A 19,143-nucleotide genomic window follows, 5' to 3' on the forward strand; every position below is an offset into this window, starting at 1 on the left:
TCCAGACGGGATCCCAAAATCCAACGGGACCCCAAAATCCAACGGGATCCCAAAATCCAACGGGATCCCAAAATCCAGACAGGATCCCAAAATCCAGTGAGATCCCAAAATCCAACAGGATCCCAAAATCCAACGGGATCCCAAAATCCCACAGGATCCCAAAATCCAACGGGATCCCAAAATCCCGTGGGATCCCAAAATCCAGACAGGATCCCAAAATCCAACGGGATCCCAAAATCCAACGGGATCCCAAAATCCCGTGGGATCCCAAAATCCAACGGGATCCCAGAGGACCCCCAAACCTCCCAGCCCACAGAGCCCCAATTCCTGCTTTGGGCATTCCCGGTTTTTATTCCCTGCTCCGCTCTGGGCGATCCCGCTGGAATTCTGAGGAGATCCCACTGGAATTTTGGGGTATCCGCTGGGATTTTGGAGGATTCTGCCGGAATTCCGGGAAATCCCACTGGAATTTTGGAGGATGCTGCCGGAATTCCAGGGAATCCCACTGGAATTTTGGGAAATCCGCTGGGATTTTGGAAGAGCCCCCCTCCAGGAATTCTGGGATTCCCACACTGGAATTTTGGGGGATCCCGCTGGAATTCTGGGAAATCCCACTGGAATTCCAGGGGATCTGCTGGAATTTTGGTAGATCCGGCAGGAATTCCAGCAGGATCCCGGTTTGGCATTCCCGGATTTCCCCACTCCGGGATTTGTCCCATGTGGGATCGAGTCAGGATTCCATGTGGGATCAAGTCGGGATTCCCATGTGGGATCCTGTGTGGGAATGCCCGAATTCCGTGTGGAAATCCCCACATTCCGTGTGGAAATGTCAGGATTGAACACGGGAATGCAAAGATCCCGCGTGGGAATGCCCGAATTCCGTGTGGGAACGCTGGGATCCAACGAGGGAATTCTGGGATCACGTGTGGGAATGCCCAAATTCCACGTGGGAATTCCTGGATCCCACATGGGAATGCCGAAATTCCATGTGGGAATGTCGGGATCCGGGTGGGAATGTCGGGATCCGGGTGGGAATGCCGAAATTCCATGTGGGAACATTGGGATCCATGTGGGAATGTCGGGATCCGGGTGGGAATGCCGAAATTCCGCGTGCTGCCCACGCCCAGATCTCCATAAAAGCTCGGCTCCGCCGCTTCCCGAATTTTCCGTCTTCCCGGGGAGCAGGGGGGGTTGGGAAGCAACGGAGAAATCCGGCGCCGGGAATTGGGATCCGGGAATTCGGGAATTGGGATCTGGGAATTCGGGAATTGGGATCCGGGAATTCGGGGATTGGCATCCGGGAATTCGGGGATTGGGATCCGGGAATTCGGGGATTGGGATCCGGGAATTCGGGGATTGGGATCTGGGAATTCAGGGATTGAGATCCGGGAATTCGGGGATTGGCATCCGGGAATTCGGGGATTGGGATCCGGGAATTCGGGGATTGGGATCCGGGAATTCGGGGATTGGCATCCGGGAATTCGGGGATTGAGATCCGGGAATTCGGGAATTGGGATCCGGGGTTGGGAATTGGGATCCGGGAATTCGGATCTGGGGTTGGGAATTGGGATCCGGGAATTCAGGAATTGGGATCTGGGAATTCGGGAATTGGGATCCGGGGTTGGGAATTGGGATCCGGGAATTCGGGAATTGGGATCTGGGAATTCGGGAATTGGGATCCGGGAATTCGGGAATTGGGATCCGGGGTTGGGAATTGGGATCCGGGGTTGGGAATTGGGATCTGGGAATTCAGGAATTGGGATCTGGGAATTCGGGAATTGGGATCCGGGGTTGGGAATTGGGATCCGGGGTTGGGAATTCCCCTCCGGGAATATCCGGGAATTCCCCCATTCCCTGCCACCCCCGGGTCCCTCGGGGGGGGCTGGGCGGGTTCAGCCAATCCCGAGCTGAGGGGGAGCCCCAAAATCCCCCGGAAACGCCTCGGCACCCCCAGGGTCACCCCGGGGTCACCCCAGGGTCCCCCCAATGTCCCCCCAATGTCCCCCCAATGTCCCCAATGTCCCCAATGTCCCCAATGTCCCCAATGTCCCCCCAATGTCCCCAATGTCCCCAATGTCCCCAATGTCCCCCAATGTCCCCCAATGTCCCCCCAATGTCCCCAATGTCCCCCCAATGTCCCCAATGTCCCCAATGTCCCCTCAGTGTCCCCAATGTCCCCCCAATGTCCCCCCAATGTCCCCAATGTCCCCAATGTCCCCCCAATGTCCCCAATGTCCCCAATGTCCCCCAATGTCCCCAATGTCCCCCCAATGTCCCCAATGTCCCCCAATGTCCCCCCAATGTCCCCAATGTCCCCCAATGTCCCCCAATGTCCCCAGTGTCCCCCAATGTCCCCAATGTCCCCAGTGTCCCCCAATGTCCCCCCAATGTCCCCAATGTCCCCCCAATGTCCCCAATGTCCCCCCAATGTCCCCAATGTCCCCAATGTCCCCCCAATGTCCCCAATGTCCCCCCAATGTCCCCCAATGTTCCCAATGTCCCCCAATGTCCCCCCAATGTCCCCAATGTCCCCAATGTCCCCAATGTCCCCAGTGTCCCCAATGTCCCCAATGTCCCCAATGTCCCCCCAATGTCCCCCCCAATCCCCCCAGTGTCCCTCCGGTGGCTCTGCAGGTTTTTATTTGGGGTTGGGGGCTCGGGGGGACACACGGGGGGGTCCGGCCACCCCCAGGGCCCCCCAGCCCGGGGACACTTGGGGACATCGGGGGAGACAGACTGGGGACATTTGGGGACACGGGGGGACACTTGGGGACATCAAGGGACATTTGGGGACTCTCGTGGAAGGTCCCGCGGGAGAATCCATCGGGAGCGGCGGCGTCAGAGACCTGCGGGGACAGCGAGGTCACATCTGGGTCCCCTCTGGGTCACCTCTGGGTCACCTGGGTCACCTCTGGGTCACCTCTGTCCCCCCTGGGTCACCTCTGGGTCACTTCTGTCACCTGGGTCACCTCTGGGTCACCTTTGTCACCTCTGGGTCACCTCTGTCACCCCTGGGTCACCTCTGGGTCACCTCTGGGTCACCTCTGTCCCCTCTGGGTCACCTCATGTCACCCCAGGGTCACCTCTGTCACCTCTGTCCCCTCTGGGTCACCTCTGTCACCCCAGGGTCACCTCTGGGTCATCTCCTTAACATTGTCCCACCTCATGTCACCTCTGTCACCTCTGGGTCACCTCTGGGTCACCTCGGGGTCACCTCTGGGTCACCTTGGTCACCTCTGGGTCACCTCTGGGTCACCTCTGGGTCACCTCTGTCCCCTCTGGGTCACCTCTGGGTCACCTGGGTCACCTCTGTCCCCAGCACTGTCCCACCCCCTGTCCCGTGTCCCCGTCCCCTGTCCCCCTCCATGTCCCCCTGCCCCCCCCATGTCCCCCCAATGCCCCCCCGTGTCCCCCCGGTGTCAGTGTCCCCTGGGGACAAGGACAGGGCGGGGACACCGGGGCCACCCCGACCCCCGGGACCCCCAGGCCGGGATTTGGGGCTGGGGGCTTTGGGGACCCCCAGGTTAGGATTTGGGGCTGGGGGCTCCGGGGACCCCCGGGACCCCCGGGTCGGGATTTGGGGCTGGGGGCTTTGGGGACCCCCGGGAACCCCGGGCCGGGATTTGGGGCTGGGGGCTTTGGGGACCCCCAGGTTGGGATTTGGGGCTGGGGGCTCCGGGGACCCCCGGGACCCCCGAGTTCGGATTTGGGGACCCCCGGGACCCCTGGGCCGGGATTTGGGGACCCCCGGGTCGGGATTTGGGGCTGGGGGCTTTAGGGACCCCCGGGAACCCCGGGCCGGGATTTGGGGCTGGGGGCTTTGGGGACCCCCAGGTTGGGATTTGGGGCCGGGGTCTCTGGGGACCCCCGGGACCCCCGAGTTCGGATTTGGGGACCCCCGGGACCCCTGGGCCGGGATTTGGGGCTGGGGGCTTTGGGGACCCCCGGGACCTCCAAGTTCAATTTGGCTCTGGGGGATTTGGGGCTGGGGGCTCTGGGGACCCCCGAGTTGGGATTTGGGGACCCCTGGGACCCCTGGGCCGGGATTTGGGGCTGGGGACCCCCGGGACCCCCGAGTTCGGATTTGGGTCTGGGGGCTTTAGGGACGCCCGGGGACCCCCGAGTCGGGATCTGGGGACCCCCAGGACCCCCGAGTTCGATTTGGGTCTGGGGGCTCTGGGGGATTTGGGTCTGGGGGCTTTGGGGTTTCTTTGGGGTCTGGCGGCTCTGGGGGATTTGGGTCTGGGGGCTCTGGGGACCCCCGAGTTGGGATTTGGGTCGGGGGGCTTTGCTTTGGGGACCCCCGGGACCACCGAGTTCAGATTTGGGTCTGGGGGCTCTGGGGACCCCTGGGGACCCCCGAGTTGGGATTTGGGTCGGGGGGCTCGGGGATTTCTTTGGGGTTAATTTGGGTCTGGGGTCTCGGGAGTTAATTAATTTGGGTCTGGGGTCTCTTTGGGGTTAATTTGGGTCTGGGGGCTCGGGGGTTAATTAATTTGGGTCTGGGGGTCTGGGAGCTCGGGAGTTAATTAATTTGGGTCTGGGGTCTCGGGGTTAATTAATTTGGGTCTGGGGGCTCGGGGGTTATTTAATTTGGGTCTGGGGTCTGGGAGGTTAATTAATTTGGGTCTGGGGTCTCGGGGTTAATTAATTTGGGTCTGGGGTCTCACCCTCCTCGGACTCGCTGGACTGGGCGGGGCCATCGGAGAGGGGCCCTGGGGGGGGAGGGGACAGTGAGGCCTGAGACCCCTCCCCAAATCCAGAGACCCCTCCCCAAATCCAGAGACCCCTCCCCAAAATCCAGAGAACCCCCCCAAATTCCAGAGACCCCTCCCCAAAATCCAGAGAACCCCCCCAAATTCCAGAGACCCCCCCAAAATCCGGAGACCCCTCCCCAAATTCCAGAGACCACCCCCCAAATTCCAGGGACCCCTCCCCAACTTTTAGGACCCCTCCCCAAAATCCAGAGACCCCCCCCAAATTCCAGAGACCCCTCCCCAAATCCAGAGACCCCTCCCCAAAATCCGGAGACCCCTCCCCAAATTCCAGAGACCCCCCAAAATCCGGAGACCCCTCCCCAAATTCCAGAGACCCCCTCCCCAAATTCCAGAGACCCCTCCTCAACTTTTGGGACCCCTCCCCATTTTGAGGACCCCTCCCCATTCCTGGGCCCCCCCCAACATTCAGGACCCCCTCCCCAACTTTGGGACCCCCTCCCCATTTCGGGGACCCCCTCCCCATTATCGGGACCCCTCCCCAACTTTTGGGACCCCTCCCCATTTTGGGGAACCCCCAACATTCGAGACGCCCCCCCCCGTTTCGGGACCCCTCCCCATTTCGAGCCCCCCCCGCCCATTTCGGGGGCCCTCCCCCTTTCCGGGGACCCCTCCCCATTGCGGACCCCCCCCATCATTCGGGACCCCTCCCCATTTTGGGGTCCCCTCCCCAACTTTGGGACCCCCTCCCCATTTTGGGGACCCCCCCCATCATTCGGACCCTCTCCCCAATTCGGGCCCCCCCCATTTTTGGGCCCCCCCCATCACTTTGAGCCCCCTCCCCATTTCGGGACCCCTCCCCGTTTTGGAGACCCCTCCCCCCCATTTTGGGGCCCTTAACCATTTCGGGGACCCCTCCCCAACTTTGAGGACCCCTCCTCATTTTGGGGACCCCCCCCAACTTTCGGGACCCCCCTCCCCATTTCGGGCCCCCCTCCCCATTTCGAGCCCCCCCCCCCGCCCATTTCGGGCCCCCTCCCCGTTTTGGGGACCCCTCCCCCCCATTTCGGGCCCCCTCCCCATTTCGGAGTCCCCCCATTTCGGGCCCCCCCCATTTTTGGGCCCCCCCATCAATTTGGGCCCCCTCCCCATTTCGGGACCCCCTCCCCAATTCGGGTCCCCCCCATTTTTGGGCCCCCCCCCATCACTTTGAGCCCCCTCCCCATTTCGGGCCCCGTCCCCATTTCGGGGCCCCTCCCCCTTTCCGGGGACCCCTCCCCATTTCGAGCCCCCCCCCCGCCCATTTCGGGACCCCCTCCCCATTTCGGGACCCCCTCCCCATTTCGGGCCCCCCCCATTTCGGACCCCTCCCCCCCATTTCGGGCCCCCCTCCCCGTTTTGGGGACCCCTCCCCCCCATTTCGGGCCCCCTCCCCATTTCGGGACCCCCCATTTCGGGCCCCCCCATTTCGGGCCCCCCCCATTTCGGACCCCCTCCCCATTTCGGACCCCTCCCCCCCATTTCGGGCCCCCTCCCCAATTCGGGGTCCCCTGACCTGGGGGCGCCCCGCGGGGGGCGGCGCTGTCGGAGCCGCTCTCGGGGCTGGAGCCGCCCCCAATTTGGGGGTCCCGGGGCTCGGGGGCGAGCGGGGACCCCGCGATGGCGAGTGACGTCACAGCTGGGGGGGGGGGCACCGCGGAGGGGATTGGGGGGGCCCCGGCCCCGGTTTGGGGTCCCCGGCCCCGGTTTGGGGTCCCCACCCCGTTTTGGGGTCCCTCACCCCGTTTTGGGGTCCCTCACCCCGTTTTGGGGCCCCCCACCCCCATTTTTGGGGCTCCCCACCCCCATTTTGGGGGTCCCCCACCCCAGTTTGGGGCCCCCCACCCCCATTTTGGGGTCCCCACCCCCATTTTGGGGGTGTCTATTTTTGGGGTCCCTGACCCGATTTTTGAAGTGCCCATTTTTGGGGCCCCCACCCTCATTTTTTGGGGGTCCTGTGCCCATTTTTGAGGGTCCCGTGCCCATTTTGGGGGTGCCCATTTTGGGTGCCCATTTTTGGGGTCCCTAACTCGAGTTTTGGGGTGCCCATTTTGGGGTGCTTATTTTGGGGCGCCCATCCCCATTTTTGGGTGCCCATCCCCATTTTTGGGGTGCCCATCCCCATTTTGGGGGTGCCCCTACCTTTGCCCAGCTGTGCCGGGGTGCTGAGATCACCTGGGGGGGGTCAGGAGGAATTTGGGGTCCCCGGGGAAGTTTTTGGGGTTCCCGGGTGTTTTTTGGGGTGTCCCGGGGGGGTCAAGAGGTTTTTTGGGGTCCCCGGGGCGTTTTTGGGGTCCCCGGTTGGTTTTGGGGTCCCGGGGGAATTTTTGGGGTGTCCCGGGGGGGGTCAAGAGGTTTTTGGGGTCCCCGGGGTGGTTTTGGGGTTCCCGGGGGGGTTTTGGGGTTCCCAGGGGGTCAGGAGGTTTTTGGGGTGTCCCGGTTGGTTTTGGGGTCCTCGGGGTGGTTTTGGGGTCCGCGGGTGAAGTCAGGAGGGTTTTGGGGTCCCTGGGTTGGTTTTTGGGGTGTCCCGGGGGGGTCAGGAGGGATTTGGGGTCCCCGGAGGGTTTTGGGGTCCCGGGGAAGTTTTTGGGGTTCCCGGGGGGGTTTGGGGTGTCGGGGGGGGTCCCCACTCACTCTCTCCCGACGCCTCCAGCCTGGCGGGCCCGGGGGGCTCTGGGGGACATTGGGGGACATTGGGGACATTGGGGACATTGGGGACATTGGGGACATTGGGGGGACATTGGGGGGACATTGGGGGACATTGGGGGGACATTGGGGGGACATTGGGGACATTGGGGACATTGGGGGGGACATTGGGGACATTGGGGGGACATTGGGGGACATTGGGGGGACATTGGGGACATTGGGGACATTGGGGGGACATTGGGGGGACATTGGGGACATTGGGGGACATTGGGGGGACATTGGGGACATTGGGGGACATTGGGGACATTGGGGACATTGGGGATATTGGGGACATTGGGGACATTGGGGGACATTGGGGACATTGGGGGGACATTGGGGACATTGGGGGGACATTGGGGATATTGGGGACATTGGGGACATTGGGGGACATTGGGGACATTGGGGACATTGGGGACATTGGGGATATTGGGGACATTGGGGACATTGGGGGACATTGGGGACATTGGGGGGATTGGGGACATTGGGGACATTGGGGACATTGGGGACATTGGGGACATTGGGGACATCGGGGACATTGGGGGACATTGGGGGACATTGGGGGGACATTGGGGGACATTGGGGACATTGGGGACATTGGGGGGACATTGGGGACATTGGGGATATTGGGGACATTGGGGGGACATTGGGGACATTGGGGGGACATTGGGGACATTGGGGATATTGGGGACATTGGGGACATTGGGGACATTGGGGACATTGGGGGGACATTGGGGGGACATTGGGGACATTGGGGGGACATTGGGGGGACATTGGGGACATTGGGGACATTGGGGGGACATTGGGGGACACTGGGGGGACATTGGGGGGACATTGGGGGGACATTGGGGACATTGGGGACATTGGGGGCATTGGGGGACATTGGGGGACATTGGGGGGACATTGGGGACATTGGGGACATTGGGGGACATTGGGGGGACATTGGGGGGACATTGGGGACATTGGGGACATTGGGGACATTGGGGGACATTGGGGGGACATTGGGGACATTGGGGACACTGGGGGGACATTGGGGACACTGGGGGGACATTGGGGACATTGGGGGGACACTGGGGGGGACACGATGTCCCCACGGTGTCCCCAAACCCCCCCCCCGACCCCCCCAAATTCGGGGGGTCCCCAAATCCCCCCCGGCCTCACCCGGGCTCTGCCCCTCCCCCGACAGCGCCACCTCCAGGCGACCCGGGGGACCTGCGGGGACAGGGGGGTGGCACCGGGGGTGGCACCGGGTGACGCCGGGGGTGGCACCGCGGGACCCCCAGAATGGCGCCCCCCGCCCCCCCCTCACCATCGCTCGCCGCGGCGGCCACGAGGAGCAGGACGGTGACAGCGGCCAGAGCCGGGAGCCTGCGGGGACAGGGCACCGCTGGCACCGGTGGCACCGGTGGCACCAGTGTCACCTCCCCCCGGGGACAGGGCACCGGTGGCACCGGTGGCACCTCCCGGGGACAGGGACACCATTGTCACCATTGTCACCGGTGTCACCTCCCCCCGGGGACAGGGCACCGGTGGCACCATTGTCATCAGTGTCACCTCCCCCCGGGGACAGGGCACCGGTGGCACCTCCCGGGGACAGGGACAGTGTCACTATTGTCACCGGTGTCACCAATGTCACCTCCCGGGGACAGGGACACCATTGTCACCATTGTCACCGGTGGCACCGGTGGCACCTCCCGGGGACAGGGACACTGGCACCGGTGTCACCAGTGTCACCAGTGTCACCTCCCCCCGGGGACAGGGACACTGTCACCCGTGTCATCGGTGTCACCTCCCCCCGGGGACAGCCCGGTGCCATTGTCACCACTGGCACCATTGTCACCATTGTCACCTCCCCGGTGCCACCCGGGTCCCCAAGTGCCACCCGCTGCCCCTGTCACCCCCGGTGCCACCCAGTGCCACTGTCCCCACTGTCACCCCCGGTGCCACCCTGAGGCCCCCCCGGTCCCCAAAATCCCCGCGCGGCTCCCGGGACACCCCGAGAGCCGCCAGGACCCCCCCGCTGCCACCTCCGCCTGTCCCGGTGTGTCCCCGGTATCCCCCCGGTGTCCCCCCGGTGTCCCCTCTGTCCCCCCCGGTGTCCCCCCTGTCCTCCCGGTGTCCGCGATGTCCCCTCGGTGTCCCCCCGGTGTCCCTCCGGTATCCCCCCGGTGTCCCCTCGGTGTCCCCCCTGTCCTCCCGGTGTCCGCGATGTCCCCTCGATGTCCCCTCGGTGTCCCCCCTGTCCCCCCCGGTGTCCCTCCGGTGTCCCCCCGGTCCTCCTCTGTCCCCTATCCCCGGTGTCGCCGCCGTGTCCCCGGTGTCCCCCGTCCATCCGCGGTGTCCCCCCGCTGTCCCCGCTGTCGCCTCCATCCCCCGGTATCTCCGGTGTCCCCCCCCGTCCCCTCTATCCCCGGTGTCCCCGGTGTCGCGCCTGTCTGTCCCGGTGTCCCCGCTGTCCCCCCGGTATCTCCCCGGTCCCCCTCCATCTCCGGTGCCCCCTCTGTGCCCCCGCTGTCCCCGCTGTCCTCCCGGTATCTCCGGTGTCCCGCCCCCGTCCCCTCTTTCCCCGGTATCCCCGGTGTCCCCCCTCCATCCCTGCTGTCCTCCCGGTATCCCCGCTGTCCCGCTGTTCCCGCTGTCCCCGGTGTCCCCCCGCTGTCCCCGGTGTCCCGGTGTCCCCCCGGTGTCCCCCCTCCATCCCCTCCATCCCCGGTGTCCCGCTGTCCCCGCTGTCCCGGTATCCCGCTGTCCCCTCCATCCCCGGTATCCCCTCCATCCCCTCCATCCCCGGTGTCCCCGGTGTCCCGGTGTCCCCTCCATCCCCGCTGTCCCCGGTATCCCCGCTGTCCCCCCGGTGTCCCCTCCATCCCCGGTATCCCCTCCATCCCCTCCATCCCCGGTATCCCCTCCATCCCCTCCATCCCCGCTGTCCCCGGTGTCCCGGTGTCCCGGTCCCGGTGCCGCCGCTCACCGCCGCCCGCCCATGTTTGCCGGGCCGGGCCCGCCCGGGGCCGTTTTAACGGCGGGGGCGGGAGGGGCGGTGCCGGGGCCGGTGCCGGGGCCAGCCAATCCCGGCCCGCCGCACCGGAACCGGGACCGAACCGGGACAGGACCGGGACAGGACCGGGACAGGACCGGGCCGGGGCCGGGACAGAACCGGGACAGAACCGGGACAGAACCGGGGCCGTTTTAGCGGGGAGGGGCGGGCGGCGGCGGGGCCGGTGCCGGGGCCAGCCAATCCCGGCCCGCCGCACCGGAACCGGGACCGAACCGGGCTGGGACCGGGACAGGACCGGGACAGAACCGGGCCGGGACAGAACCGGGACAGAACCGGGCCGGGGCCGGGACAGGACCGGGTCAGAAACGGAACCGCAATGGGACGGAACCGGGACTGCAACGGGACTGCAATGGGACCGGAACCGGGACAGAACCGGAACTGCGCCGGGACCGCAGCGGAACCGCAGAGGGACCGGAACCGAGACTGCACCGGGACGGAACCGGGATAGAACCGGGACCGACTGCAGCACCGGGCTAGAACCGGAACCGCAGTGGGACTGGAACCGGGACTGCACCGGGACTGCACCGGGACAGAACCGGGACCGACTGCAGCACCGGGGTAGAACCGGGACTACAACGGAACCGCACCGGGACTGGACCGGGAATGCGGTCCCGGTTCTGTCCCGGTTCTGTCCCGGTTCTGTCCCGGTCTTCTCCCGGTCCTGTCCCGGTTCTCTCCCGGTCCTGTCCCGGTCTTCTCCCGGTTCTCTCCCGGTTCTGTCCCAGTCCTGTCCCGGTTCTGTCCCGGTCCTGTCCCGGTTCTGTCCCGGTTCTCTCCCGGTCCTGTCCCGGATCTCTCCCGGTTCTGTCCCGGTGTAGATTTGGGGTTTCCATATGCAGATTTTGTATTTACATATGCAAATTTTGTATTTCCATATGCAGATTAGGGATTTCCATATGGAAATTTGGGGGTCCCATCCCAGGCGGTGCCGCAGTCCCGTTCCCGGGCCCCGGCGCTGCCGGTACCGGGTGCCGGTACCGGGTGAAGGTGTCGGTACCGGGTGGGGATGGTGGTACCGGGTGTCGGTACCGGGTGGGGATGGCGGTACCGGGTACCGGGTGTCGGTACCGGGTGAAGGTGTCAGTACCGGGTGAAGGTGCCGGTACCGGGTGTCGGTACCGGGTGGGGTTGGCGGTACCGGGTGTCGGTACCGGGTGGGGATGGCGGTACCGGGTGTCGGTACCGGGTGGGGATGGCGGTACCGGGTGGGGATGGCGGTACCGGGTGTCGGTACCGGGTGAAGGTGCCGGTACCGGGTGGGGATGCCGGTACCGGGTGCCGGTACCGGGTGGGGATGGCGGTACCGGGTGTCGGTACCGGGTGAAGGTGCCGGTACCGGGTGTCGGTACCAGGTGGGGTTGGCGGTACCGGGTGTCGGTACCGGGTGAAGGTGCCGGTACCGGGTGTCGGTACCAGGTGGGGTTGGCGGTACCGGGTGTCGGTACCGGGTGGGGATGGCGGTACCGGGTGGGGATGGTGGTACCGCGTACCGGGTGTCGGTACCGGGTGAAGGTGTCGGTACCGGGTGGGGATGGCGGTACCGGGTGAAGGTGCCGGTACCGGGTATCGGTACCGGGTGAAGGTGTCGGTACCGGGTGAAGGTGCCGGTACCGGGTGAAGGTGCCGGTACCGGGTGAAGGTGCCGGTACCGGGTGAAGGTGCCGGTACCGGGTGTCGGTACCGGGTGTCGGTATCGGGTACCGGGTGTCGGTGCCGGGTGTCGGTACCGGGTGCCGGTGTCCTGTGCTGCTGTCCCGTGTCGGTATCGGCGTGGGGGTTGGGGGCAGTACCGGGGGCAGCACCGGGGGCGGGACCCGGTACCGGTGTCCCGTGTCGGGGTGGGGCTGTCGGTGTCCCGTGTCGGTACCGGGGTCGGTCCCGGGTGTTTGTGGGGGTGTCGGTGTCCCGGGTCTGTCCCGGTTTGTCCCGGGTCTGTCCTGGGGGGGATTTGGGGATCCTGAGGGGGTTCGGGGCTGTCCCGGGTCTGTCCCGGTTTGTCCCGGGTCAGTCCCAGGGAGGATTTGGGGATCCCAAAGAAGGTTCGGGGCTGTCCCGGGTCTGTCCCGGGAGGATTTGGGGTCCCGGGATTCCCTGGGTGGGGTTTGGAGGAGTTCCACGGGTGTCCCGGCTCTGTCCCGGTTTATCCTGGTTTTATCCCGGGTTTATCCCAGTTCATGCCGGGTTTATTCCAGTTCAGCAGTACTAGTCGTGCACGTCCATGAGCCACACGCGTGTGCCGGGAGCCGGTTTATTGTGGGTTATCCCGGGTTGTCCCAGGTTTATCCCGGGTTATCCCGGGTGGTTATCCCGGGTTATCCCGGGTGGTTATCCCGGGTTAGTGCAGTGCAGCACGTAGTAATCGTGCACATACATGAGCACGGCCACGGGCTGGCCCAGGATCAGCGAGAGCCACACGCGTGTGCCGGGAGCCGGTTTATTGTGGGTTATCCCGGGTTATCCCGGGTTATCCCGGGTTATCCCGGGTTAGCGCAGTGCAGCACGTAGTAGTCGTGCACATACATGAGCACGGCCACGGGCTGGCCCAGGATCAGTGAGAGCCACACGCGTGTGCCGGGAGCCGGTTTATTGTGGGTTATCCCGGGTTATCCCGGGTTGTCCCGGGTGGTTATCCCGGGTTATCCCGGGTTGTCCCGGGTGGTTATCCCGGGTTATCCCGGGTTAGCGCAGTGCAGCACGTAGTAGTCGTGCACATACATGAGCACGGCCACGGGCTGGCCCAGGATCAGCGAGAGCCACACGGCCGCGTTGCCGTAGTGCCCCCGCAGGAACCGCGCCACCAGCCAGGCCAGCGGGATCTGGGGACGGGAACACGCGTGTCACACGCGTGTCACACGCGTGTCATTGCGTGTGTCACCTGTGTCATTGTGTGTCACACCTGTGCCACCCCTGTCACCTCCCTGCCCCGCGCCACCAGCCAGGCCAGGGGAATCTGGGGACGGCGACACGCGTGTCACGCACGTGTCATTGCGTGTCACACGCGTGTCATTGTGTGTCACACGCGTGTCATTTCATGTCACACCTGTGTCATTGCGTGTCACACACGTGTCATTTCGTGTCACACCTGTGTCATTGCGTGTGACACCTGTGTCATTGCGTGTGACATGCATGTCATTGTGTGTCACACCTGTGCCACCCCTGTCACCTCCCTGCCCCGCGCCACCAGCCAGGCCAGGGGAATCTGGGGACGGCGACACGCGTGTCACACGCGTGTCATTGCGTGTCACACGCGTGTCATTGTGTGTCACATGTGTGCCACCCCTGGATTTTGGGGTGCTCAGGATTTTGGGGTTCCCATTTTTGGGGTGCCCCGGGGATTTTGGGGTTGCTGTTTTTGGGGTCCCCATTGTTGGGGTTCCTGTTTTTGGATTGCCCCGGGGATTTTGGGGTGCCCCAGATTTTGGGGTGCCCGTTTTTGGGATGCTCCGGATTTTGGGGTGACCCGGGGGTTTTGGGATGCCCCGGATTTTGGGGTGACCCGGGGGTTTTGGGGTCCCAGTTTTTGGGGTGCCCCGGGGGTTTTTTGGGTGCCCCGGGGATTTTGGGGTGCCCCAGGGATTTTGGGGTTCCCGTTTTTAGGGTTCCCAGGATTTTGGGGTTCCCATTTTTGGGGTGCCCTGGGGATTTTGGGGTGCTGGGTTTTGGGGTTCCCAGGAATTTGGGATTCCCATTTTTGGGGTCCCAGTTTTTGGGGTTCCCGTATTTTGGGGTTCCCATTTTTGGGGTTCCCGTATTTTGGGGTGCCCGTATTTTGGGGTTCCCAGGATTTTGGGGTGCCCGTATTTTGGGGTTCCCGTATTTTGGGGTGCCCCGGGGATTTTGGGGTTCCCATTTTTGGGGTGCTGGGTTTTGGGGTGCTCACCTGCGCCGCCATGCCCATGAAGGCCCAGAGCCGGAACATGCGCAGGGGGACGCTGACCAGGTACTGCGGGACAGCGCCGGGATGGGGGACACGGGATTGGGGACACGGGATTGGGGACACGGGATGGGGGACACGGGATTGGGGACACGGGATTGGGGACACGGGATTGGGGGGACACGGGATTGGGGACACGGGATTTGGGGACACGGGATTGGGGACACGGGATTGGGGACACGGGATTTGGGGACACGGGATTTGGGGACACGGGATTGGGGGAGAGACTGGGAATTTGGGGGGGCCCCAGGATTGGGGGGACCCCGGGATTTGGGGGGAATCCCGGGAATTGGGGGGGACACGGGAATTGGGGGGACCCGGGAATTTGGGGGGGAATCCCGGGAATTGGGGGGGACACGGGAATTGGGGGGACCCGGGAATTTGGGGGGGAATCCCGGGAATTGGGGGGATCCGGGAATTGGGGGGACCCGGGAATTGGGGGGACCCGGGAATTGGGGGGGACACGGGAATTGGGGGGACCCGGGATTTGGGGACCCGGGATTGGGGACACGGGAATTGGGGGGACCCGGGAATTGGGGGGACCCGGGAATTGGGGGGGGCCCCGGGAATTGGGGAGAGCCTGGGAATTGGGGGGACCCCGGGATTGGGGACCCGGGAATTGGGGACCCCGGGATTGGGGGAGAGCCTGGGAATTGGGGGGACACGGGAATTTGGGGGGAACCCGGGAATTGGGGACCCGGGATTGGGGCGCATCCCGGGGATTTTGGGGGGTTCTGAGAGGGAATTTTGGGGCTTCCTGGCTGAAATTTGGGGGTTCCCAGTGGGATTTTTGGGAGTCACAGTGGGATTTTGGGGGTTCTTGGTGGGACTTTGGGGTCCCTGGCTGGATTTTGGGAGACCCCCGGGATTTGGGGGAACCCCTGGGGATTTTGGGGGTTCCCGGTGGGATTTTTGGGGTTCTTGGTGGGATTTCGGGGGACCCTTGGGGATTTTGAGGGTTCTGAGACGGAATTTGGGGGTTCCTGGTGGGATTTTGGGGATTTTTGGTGGGACTTTGGGGGTTCCTGGCTGAAATTTGGGGGTTCCTAGTTGGATTTTGGGGTTTTCCAGTGGGATTTTGAGGTTCCCTGTGGGATTTTGATTTTCCCTCTGGGAATTTGAGGTTCCCTGTGGGATTTTTGATTTTCCCCTTGGGATTTTCAATTTTCCCTTTGGGAATTTTGGTTTTCCCTGTGGGATTTCTGATTTTCCCTGTGGGATTTTGGTTTTCCCTGTGGGAATTCCGTTTTCCCCCCGGATTTTGGGGCGCTGACCTCGTGGAAGAAGGCGGAGGCGAGGAACACGGCGGCCTGGGCGGCCCAGCGGCTCACGCCCCGGCGCAGCATCGGCTTGTAGAAGTGCCTGCGCCCAAATTTACCCAAAATCCACCCAAAATCCACCCAAATCCACCCAAAATCCACCCAAAAACCCCCCAAAATCCAGCCTGCGCCAAAAACCCGACAAATCCGCCCAAAATCCACCCAAAATCCACCCAAATCCACCCCAAATCCACCCAAAATCCAGCCTGCGCCAAAAACCGACAAATCCACCCCAAATCCACCCAAAATCCACCCCAAATCCACCCAAAAACCCCCCAAAATCCAGCCTGCGCCCAAAAACCGCCAAATCCACCCAAAATCCACCCCAAATCCACCCAAAATCCAGCCAAAATCCAGCCAAAATCCTCCCAAAATCCCCCCAAAATCCACCCCAAATCCAGCCTGCACCCAAAAACCCCCAAATCCACCCAAAACCCCCCCAAAACCCCCCCAAAATCCAGCCTGCGCCCCAAAAATCCCCAAATCCACCCAAAAACCCCCCAAAATCCAGCCTGTGCCCCAAAAATACCCAAAATCCACCCAAAATCCACCCAAAAACCCCCCAAAAACCACCCGGGCACCCCAAAAACCCCCAAATCCACCCAAAAACCCCCAAAAATCCAGCCTGGCACCCCAAGAATCCCCAAAATCCACCCAAAATCTGCCCTGGCGCCCCAAAATCCAGCCTGGCACTCCAAAAATCCCCAAAAACCCCCAGAAACCCCCAAAATCCAGCCTGGCACCCCAAAAAAGGGGAGGGGGAAATGCCCCAATTGGCGCAAATTCCTGCCCCAAAAATCCCAAATTCCAGCCCCAAAAACCCCAAAATTCCAGTCCCAAAAAAATCGAAAATTTCTCCTCAAATTTCCCCAAATTCCTCCCCAAAAGCCCCCAAAAAACCCCAAATCCCCCCAAATCCCCCTCAACCCCCAAATTCCCCCAAAACCCCAAGTTCCTCCCCAAAAACTCCAAATTCCCCCCAGATTTCCCCAAATTCCCCCCAAAATTCCCCAAATTCTCCCCAAAAAACCCCAAAAATCCCAAATTCCTCCCCAAAACCCCCCCAAAAACCCCAAATTCCCCCCAAAATCCCCCCCCAAACCCCCAAATTTCCCCAAAAATCCCCCCAAAAAACCCCCAAATTTCCCCCCAAAACCTCCCAGATTTTCCCAAAATCCCCAAAAATCCCCAAATTCTCCCAAATTTCCCCAAATCCCACCTGAGGCACCACTTGTGCACGGGGATGTTCCAGTTCTGCCAGAAGTAGGTGACGGATTCCGAATTCCTGCGGCAAAAAAGCGGCTCGGGCACCCCAAAAATGCCCAAAATCACCCCAAAAATCACCCCAAATCCCAAATCCGCCCCAAAACCCCAAATCCACCCAAAATCCACCCAAAAATCCCAAATTCAGCCCAAAAATCCTCCTAAAATCCAGCCAAAATCCCACAAAATCCCCCGAAAAACTCCCCAAAATCGTCCCCAAAATCCCAAATCCACCCCAAAATCTGGAATTCCCCCAAAATCCCCCCAAAATCCTCCCACATCACCCCAAAAATTCCCCAAACCCCAGATTCACCTCAAAATCCCCCCCAAAACTCCCCAAAATCCTTTTAAATCCCCCCAAATCCCAAATTTTCCCCCAAAATCCCTAATTTCCCCCCAAATCCACCCAAAATCCCCCCAAAATCCTGAATTTTTACCCCAAAATCCTGTATTTTCCCCCAAAATCCTGAGTTTTCCCCAAAATCCCAAATTTTCCTGCAAAATCCCGATTTTTCCCCCAAAATCCTCCATAAACCCTTCCAAAATCGCCTCAAAATTCCCCCCAAAATCCCAAATTTCCCCCAATCCACCCAAAATCCCCCTGAAATCGAGAATTTTTCCCCAAAAATCCCCCCAAAACCCCTCAAAAATCCCCTAAAAATCCCCCCAAAATCCCGCATTTTTCCCCCAAATCCCCCAAAAATCCCAAATTTCCCCCCCAAAATCCCCCCAAAACCCCCAAATTTCCTCCCCAAATCCCTCCAAAATGCCGAATTTTCCCCCCAAATCCCCCCAAAAATCCCAAATTTTCCCCCAATATCCCTCAAAAATCCCCTAAAAATCCCCCTAAAATCCCTCAAAAATCCCCCATAATTCCGCTAAATCACGAATTTTCACCTAAAATCACTCCAAATTCTCCCTAAAATCCTGAATTTCCCTCCAAATCCCGATTTTCCCCCCAAAAACCCCTCAAAAATCCCCTCAAAATCCCCCTAAAAATCCTGAATTTTCCCCCAAAATCACGAATTTTCCCCCCAAGTCCCCCCAAATTTCCTCCCCAAATCCCTCCAAAATGCCGAATTTTCCCCCAAAATTCCCCAAAAATCCACCAAAAATCCTGATTTTTGCCCCCAAAATCCCCCCCGAAAATCCTGAATTTTCCCCCAAAATCCCCCATCAACCCCTCAAAAATCCCCTAAAAATCCCCCCAAAAATCCAAATTTTCCCCCCAAAATCCCAAATTTTCCCCCAAAATCCACCTAAAAACCGGAATTTTCCCCAAAATCCCCCCAAAAATCCCAAATTTCCCCCCCCCAAATCCCTCCAAAATGCCGAATTTTCCCCCAAAATCCCCCATCAACCCCTCAAAAATCCCCTAAAAATCCCCCCAAAAATCCAAATTTTCCCCCAAAATCCCAATTTTTCCCCCAAAATCCACCTAAAAACCGGAATTTTCCCCAAAATCTCCCCAAAAATCCCGAATTTCCCCCCCCCCAAATCCCTCCAAAATGCCGAATTTTTCCCCAAAATTCCCCCTAAAAATCCTGAATTTTCCCCCAAAATCCCCCCAAAAATCCAAATTTTCCCCCAAAATCCCCCATCAACCCCTCAAAAATCCCCCCAAAAATCCAAATTTTCCCCCAAAATCCCTCAAAAAATCCCCTAAAAATCCCCCTAAAACCCCGAATTTCCCCCCAAAATCCCGGATTTCCCCCCAGATTTGGAATTTTCCCAAAATGCCCGGAATTCGCCCCGAACGCACCACCAGTCGCGGTAGAACTCGCGGTCGCCGAAGCGCAGCAGCTCGGCCACGGCGTTGAGGCACGAGTGGAAGAACCAGTAGAAGAAAATCAGCCAGATCAGGTGGTTCGGCACCTTTGGGGCAAAAAACCCAAATTTTGGGAAAATTCAGCGGTTTTGGGGGGGAAAAATCGGGGATTTTGGGGGGTTTTGGGGGGTTTTTGGGGGTTTTTGGGGGGTTTTGAGGGGATTTTAGGGGGATTTTTGCAGGAAATTTGGGGGGTTTGAGGGGGGATTGGAGAGAAAATTCAGGATTTTTTGGGGGAATTTTGGGGGAGTTTTGGGGAAAAATCAGGATTTTTGGGGAAAATTCAGGATTTTTGGGGTATTTTG

At 61.3% G+C, this 19,143-nt stretch overlaps 2 protein-coding genes across 4 annotated transcripts in view; both read right to left on the reverse strand.

Moving 5' to 3' along the window:
• Positions 1–2,623: 2,623 nt before the first annotated feature.
• LOC144245955 (uncharacterized) lies at positions 2,624–10,443 on the reverse strand. 3 transcript variants are annotated; one of them, XM_077781654.1, is made up of 8 exons: positions 10,408–10,436; positions 8,746–8,804; positions 8,598–8,648; positions 7,389–7,427; positions 6,897–6,929; positions 6,271–6,393; positions 4,671–4,715; positions 2,624–2,846 (listed from the first exon to the last, which is right to left on the reverse strand). In XM_077781654.1, the coding sequence occupies exons 1-8, from the start codon at positions 10,419–10,421 to the stop codon at positions 2,839–2,841; spliced, it is 372 nt and encodes a 123-aa protein (XP_077637780.1). In that variant the 5' UTR covers positions 10,422–10,436; the 3' UTR covers positions 2,624–2,838. The 3 variants fall into 3 exon arrangements, with proteins under 3 accessions (XP_077637780.1, XP_077637782.1, XP_077637785.1); XM_077781656.1 differs by lacking the exon at positions 8,598–8,648 and having other exon boundaries at positions 10,408–10,443; XM_077781659.1 differs by lacking the exon at positions 6,271–6,393.
• A 2,285-nt stretch (positions 10,444–12,728) lies between these two features.
• DGAT1 (diacylglycerol O-acyltransferase 1) overlaps positions 12,729–19,143 on the reverse strand; it is a 29,452-nt gene continuing 23,037 nt past the window's right edge. The window contains exons 13-17 of the mRNA XM_077781507.1: positions 18,773–18,885; positions 16,967–17,032; positions 15,703–15,790; positions 14,375–14,437; positions 12,729–13,310 (exon numbers count right to left, since the gene is read on the reverse strand). Coding sequence (XP_077637633.1) covers positions 13,164–13,310; positions 14,375–14,437; positions 15,703–15,790; positions 16,967–17,032; positions 18,773–18,885 — 477 coding nt within the window. The 3' untranslated portion in view covers positions 12,729–13,163. The remainder of the gene's footprint in view (positions 13,311–14,374; positions 14,438–15,702; positions 15,791–16,966; positions 17,033–18,772; positions 18,886–19,143) is intronic.

This window comes from Lonchura striata, chromosome 1 (assembly GCF_046129695.1).
Source record: "Lonchura striata isolate bLonStr1 chromosome 1, bLonStr1.mat, whole genome shotgun sequence".
Taxonomy (NCBI): domain Eukaryota; kingdom Metazoa; phylum Chordata; class Aves; order Passeriformes; family Estrildidae; genus Lonchura; species Lonchura striata.

Bases quoted from the DNA above. Each gene is read 5' to 3' on its own strand.
- LOC144245955 (XM_077781654.1), bottom strand. The intron at 7,428-8,597 runs GTGAGGCCGGGG...AATGTCCCCCAG, and splicing joins GGGGGAGGGGCAGAGCCCGG to AGCCCCCCGGGCCCGCCAGG. The intron at 6,930-7,388 runs GTGAGTGGGGAC...GACCCCCCCCAG, and splicing joins GCTGGAGGCGTCGGGAGAGA to GTGATCTCAGCACCCCGGCA.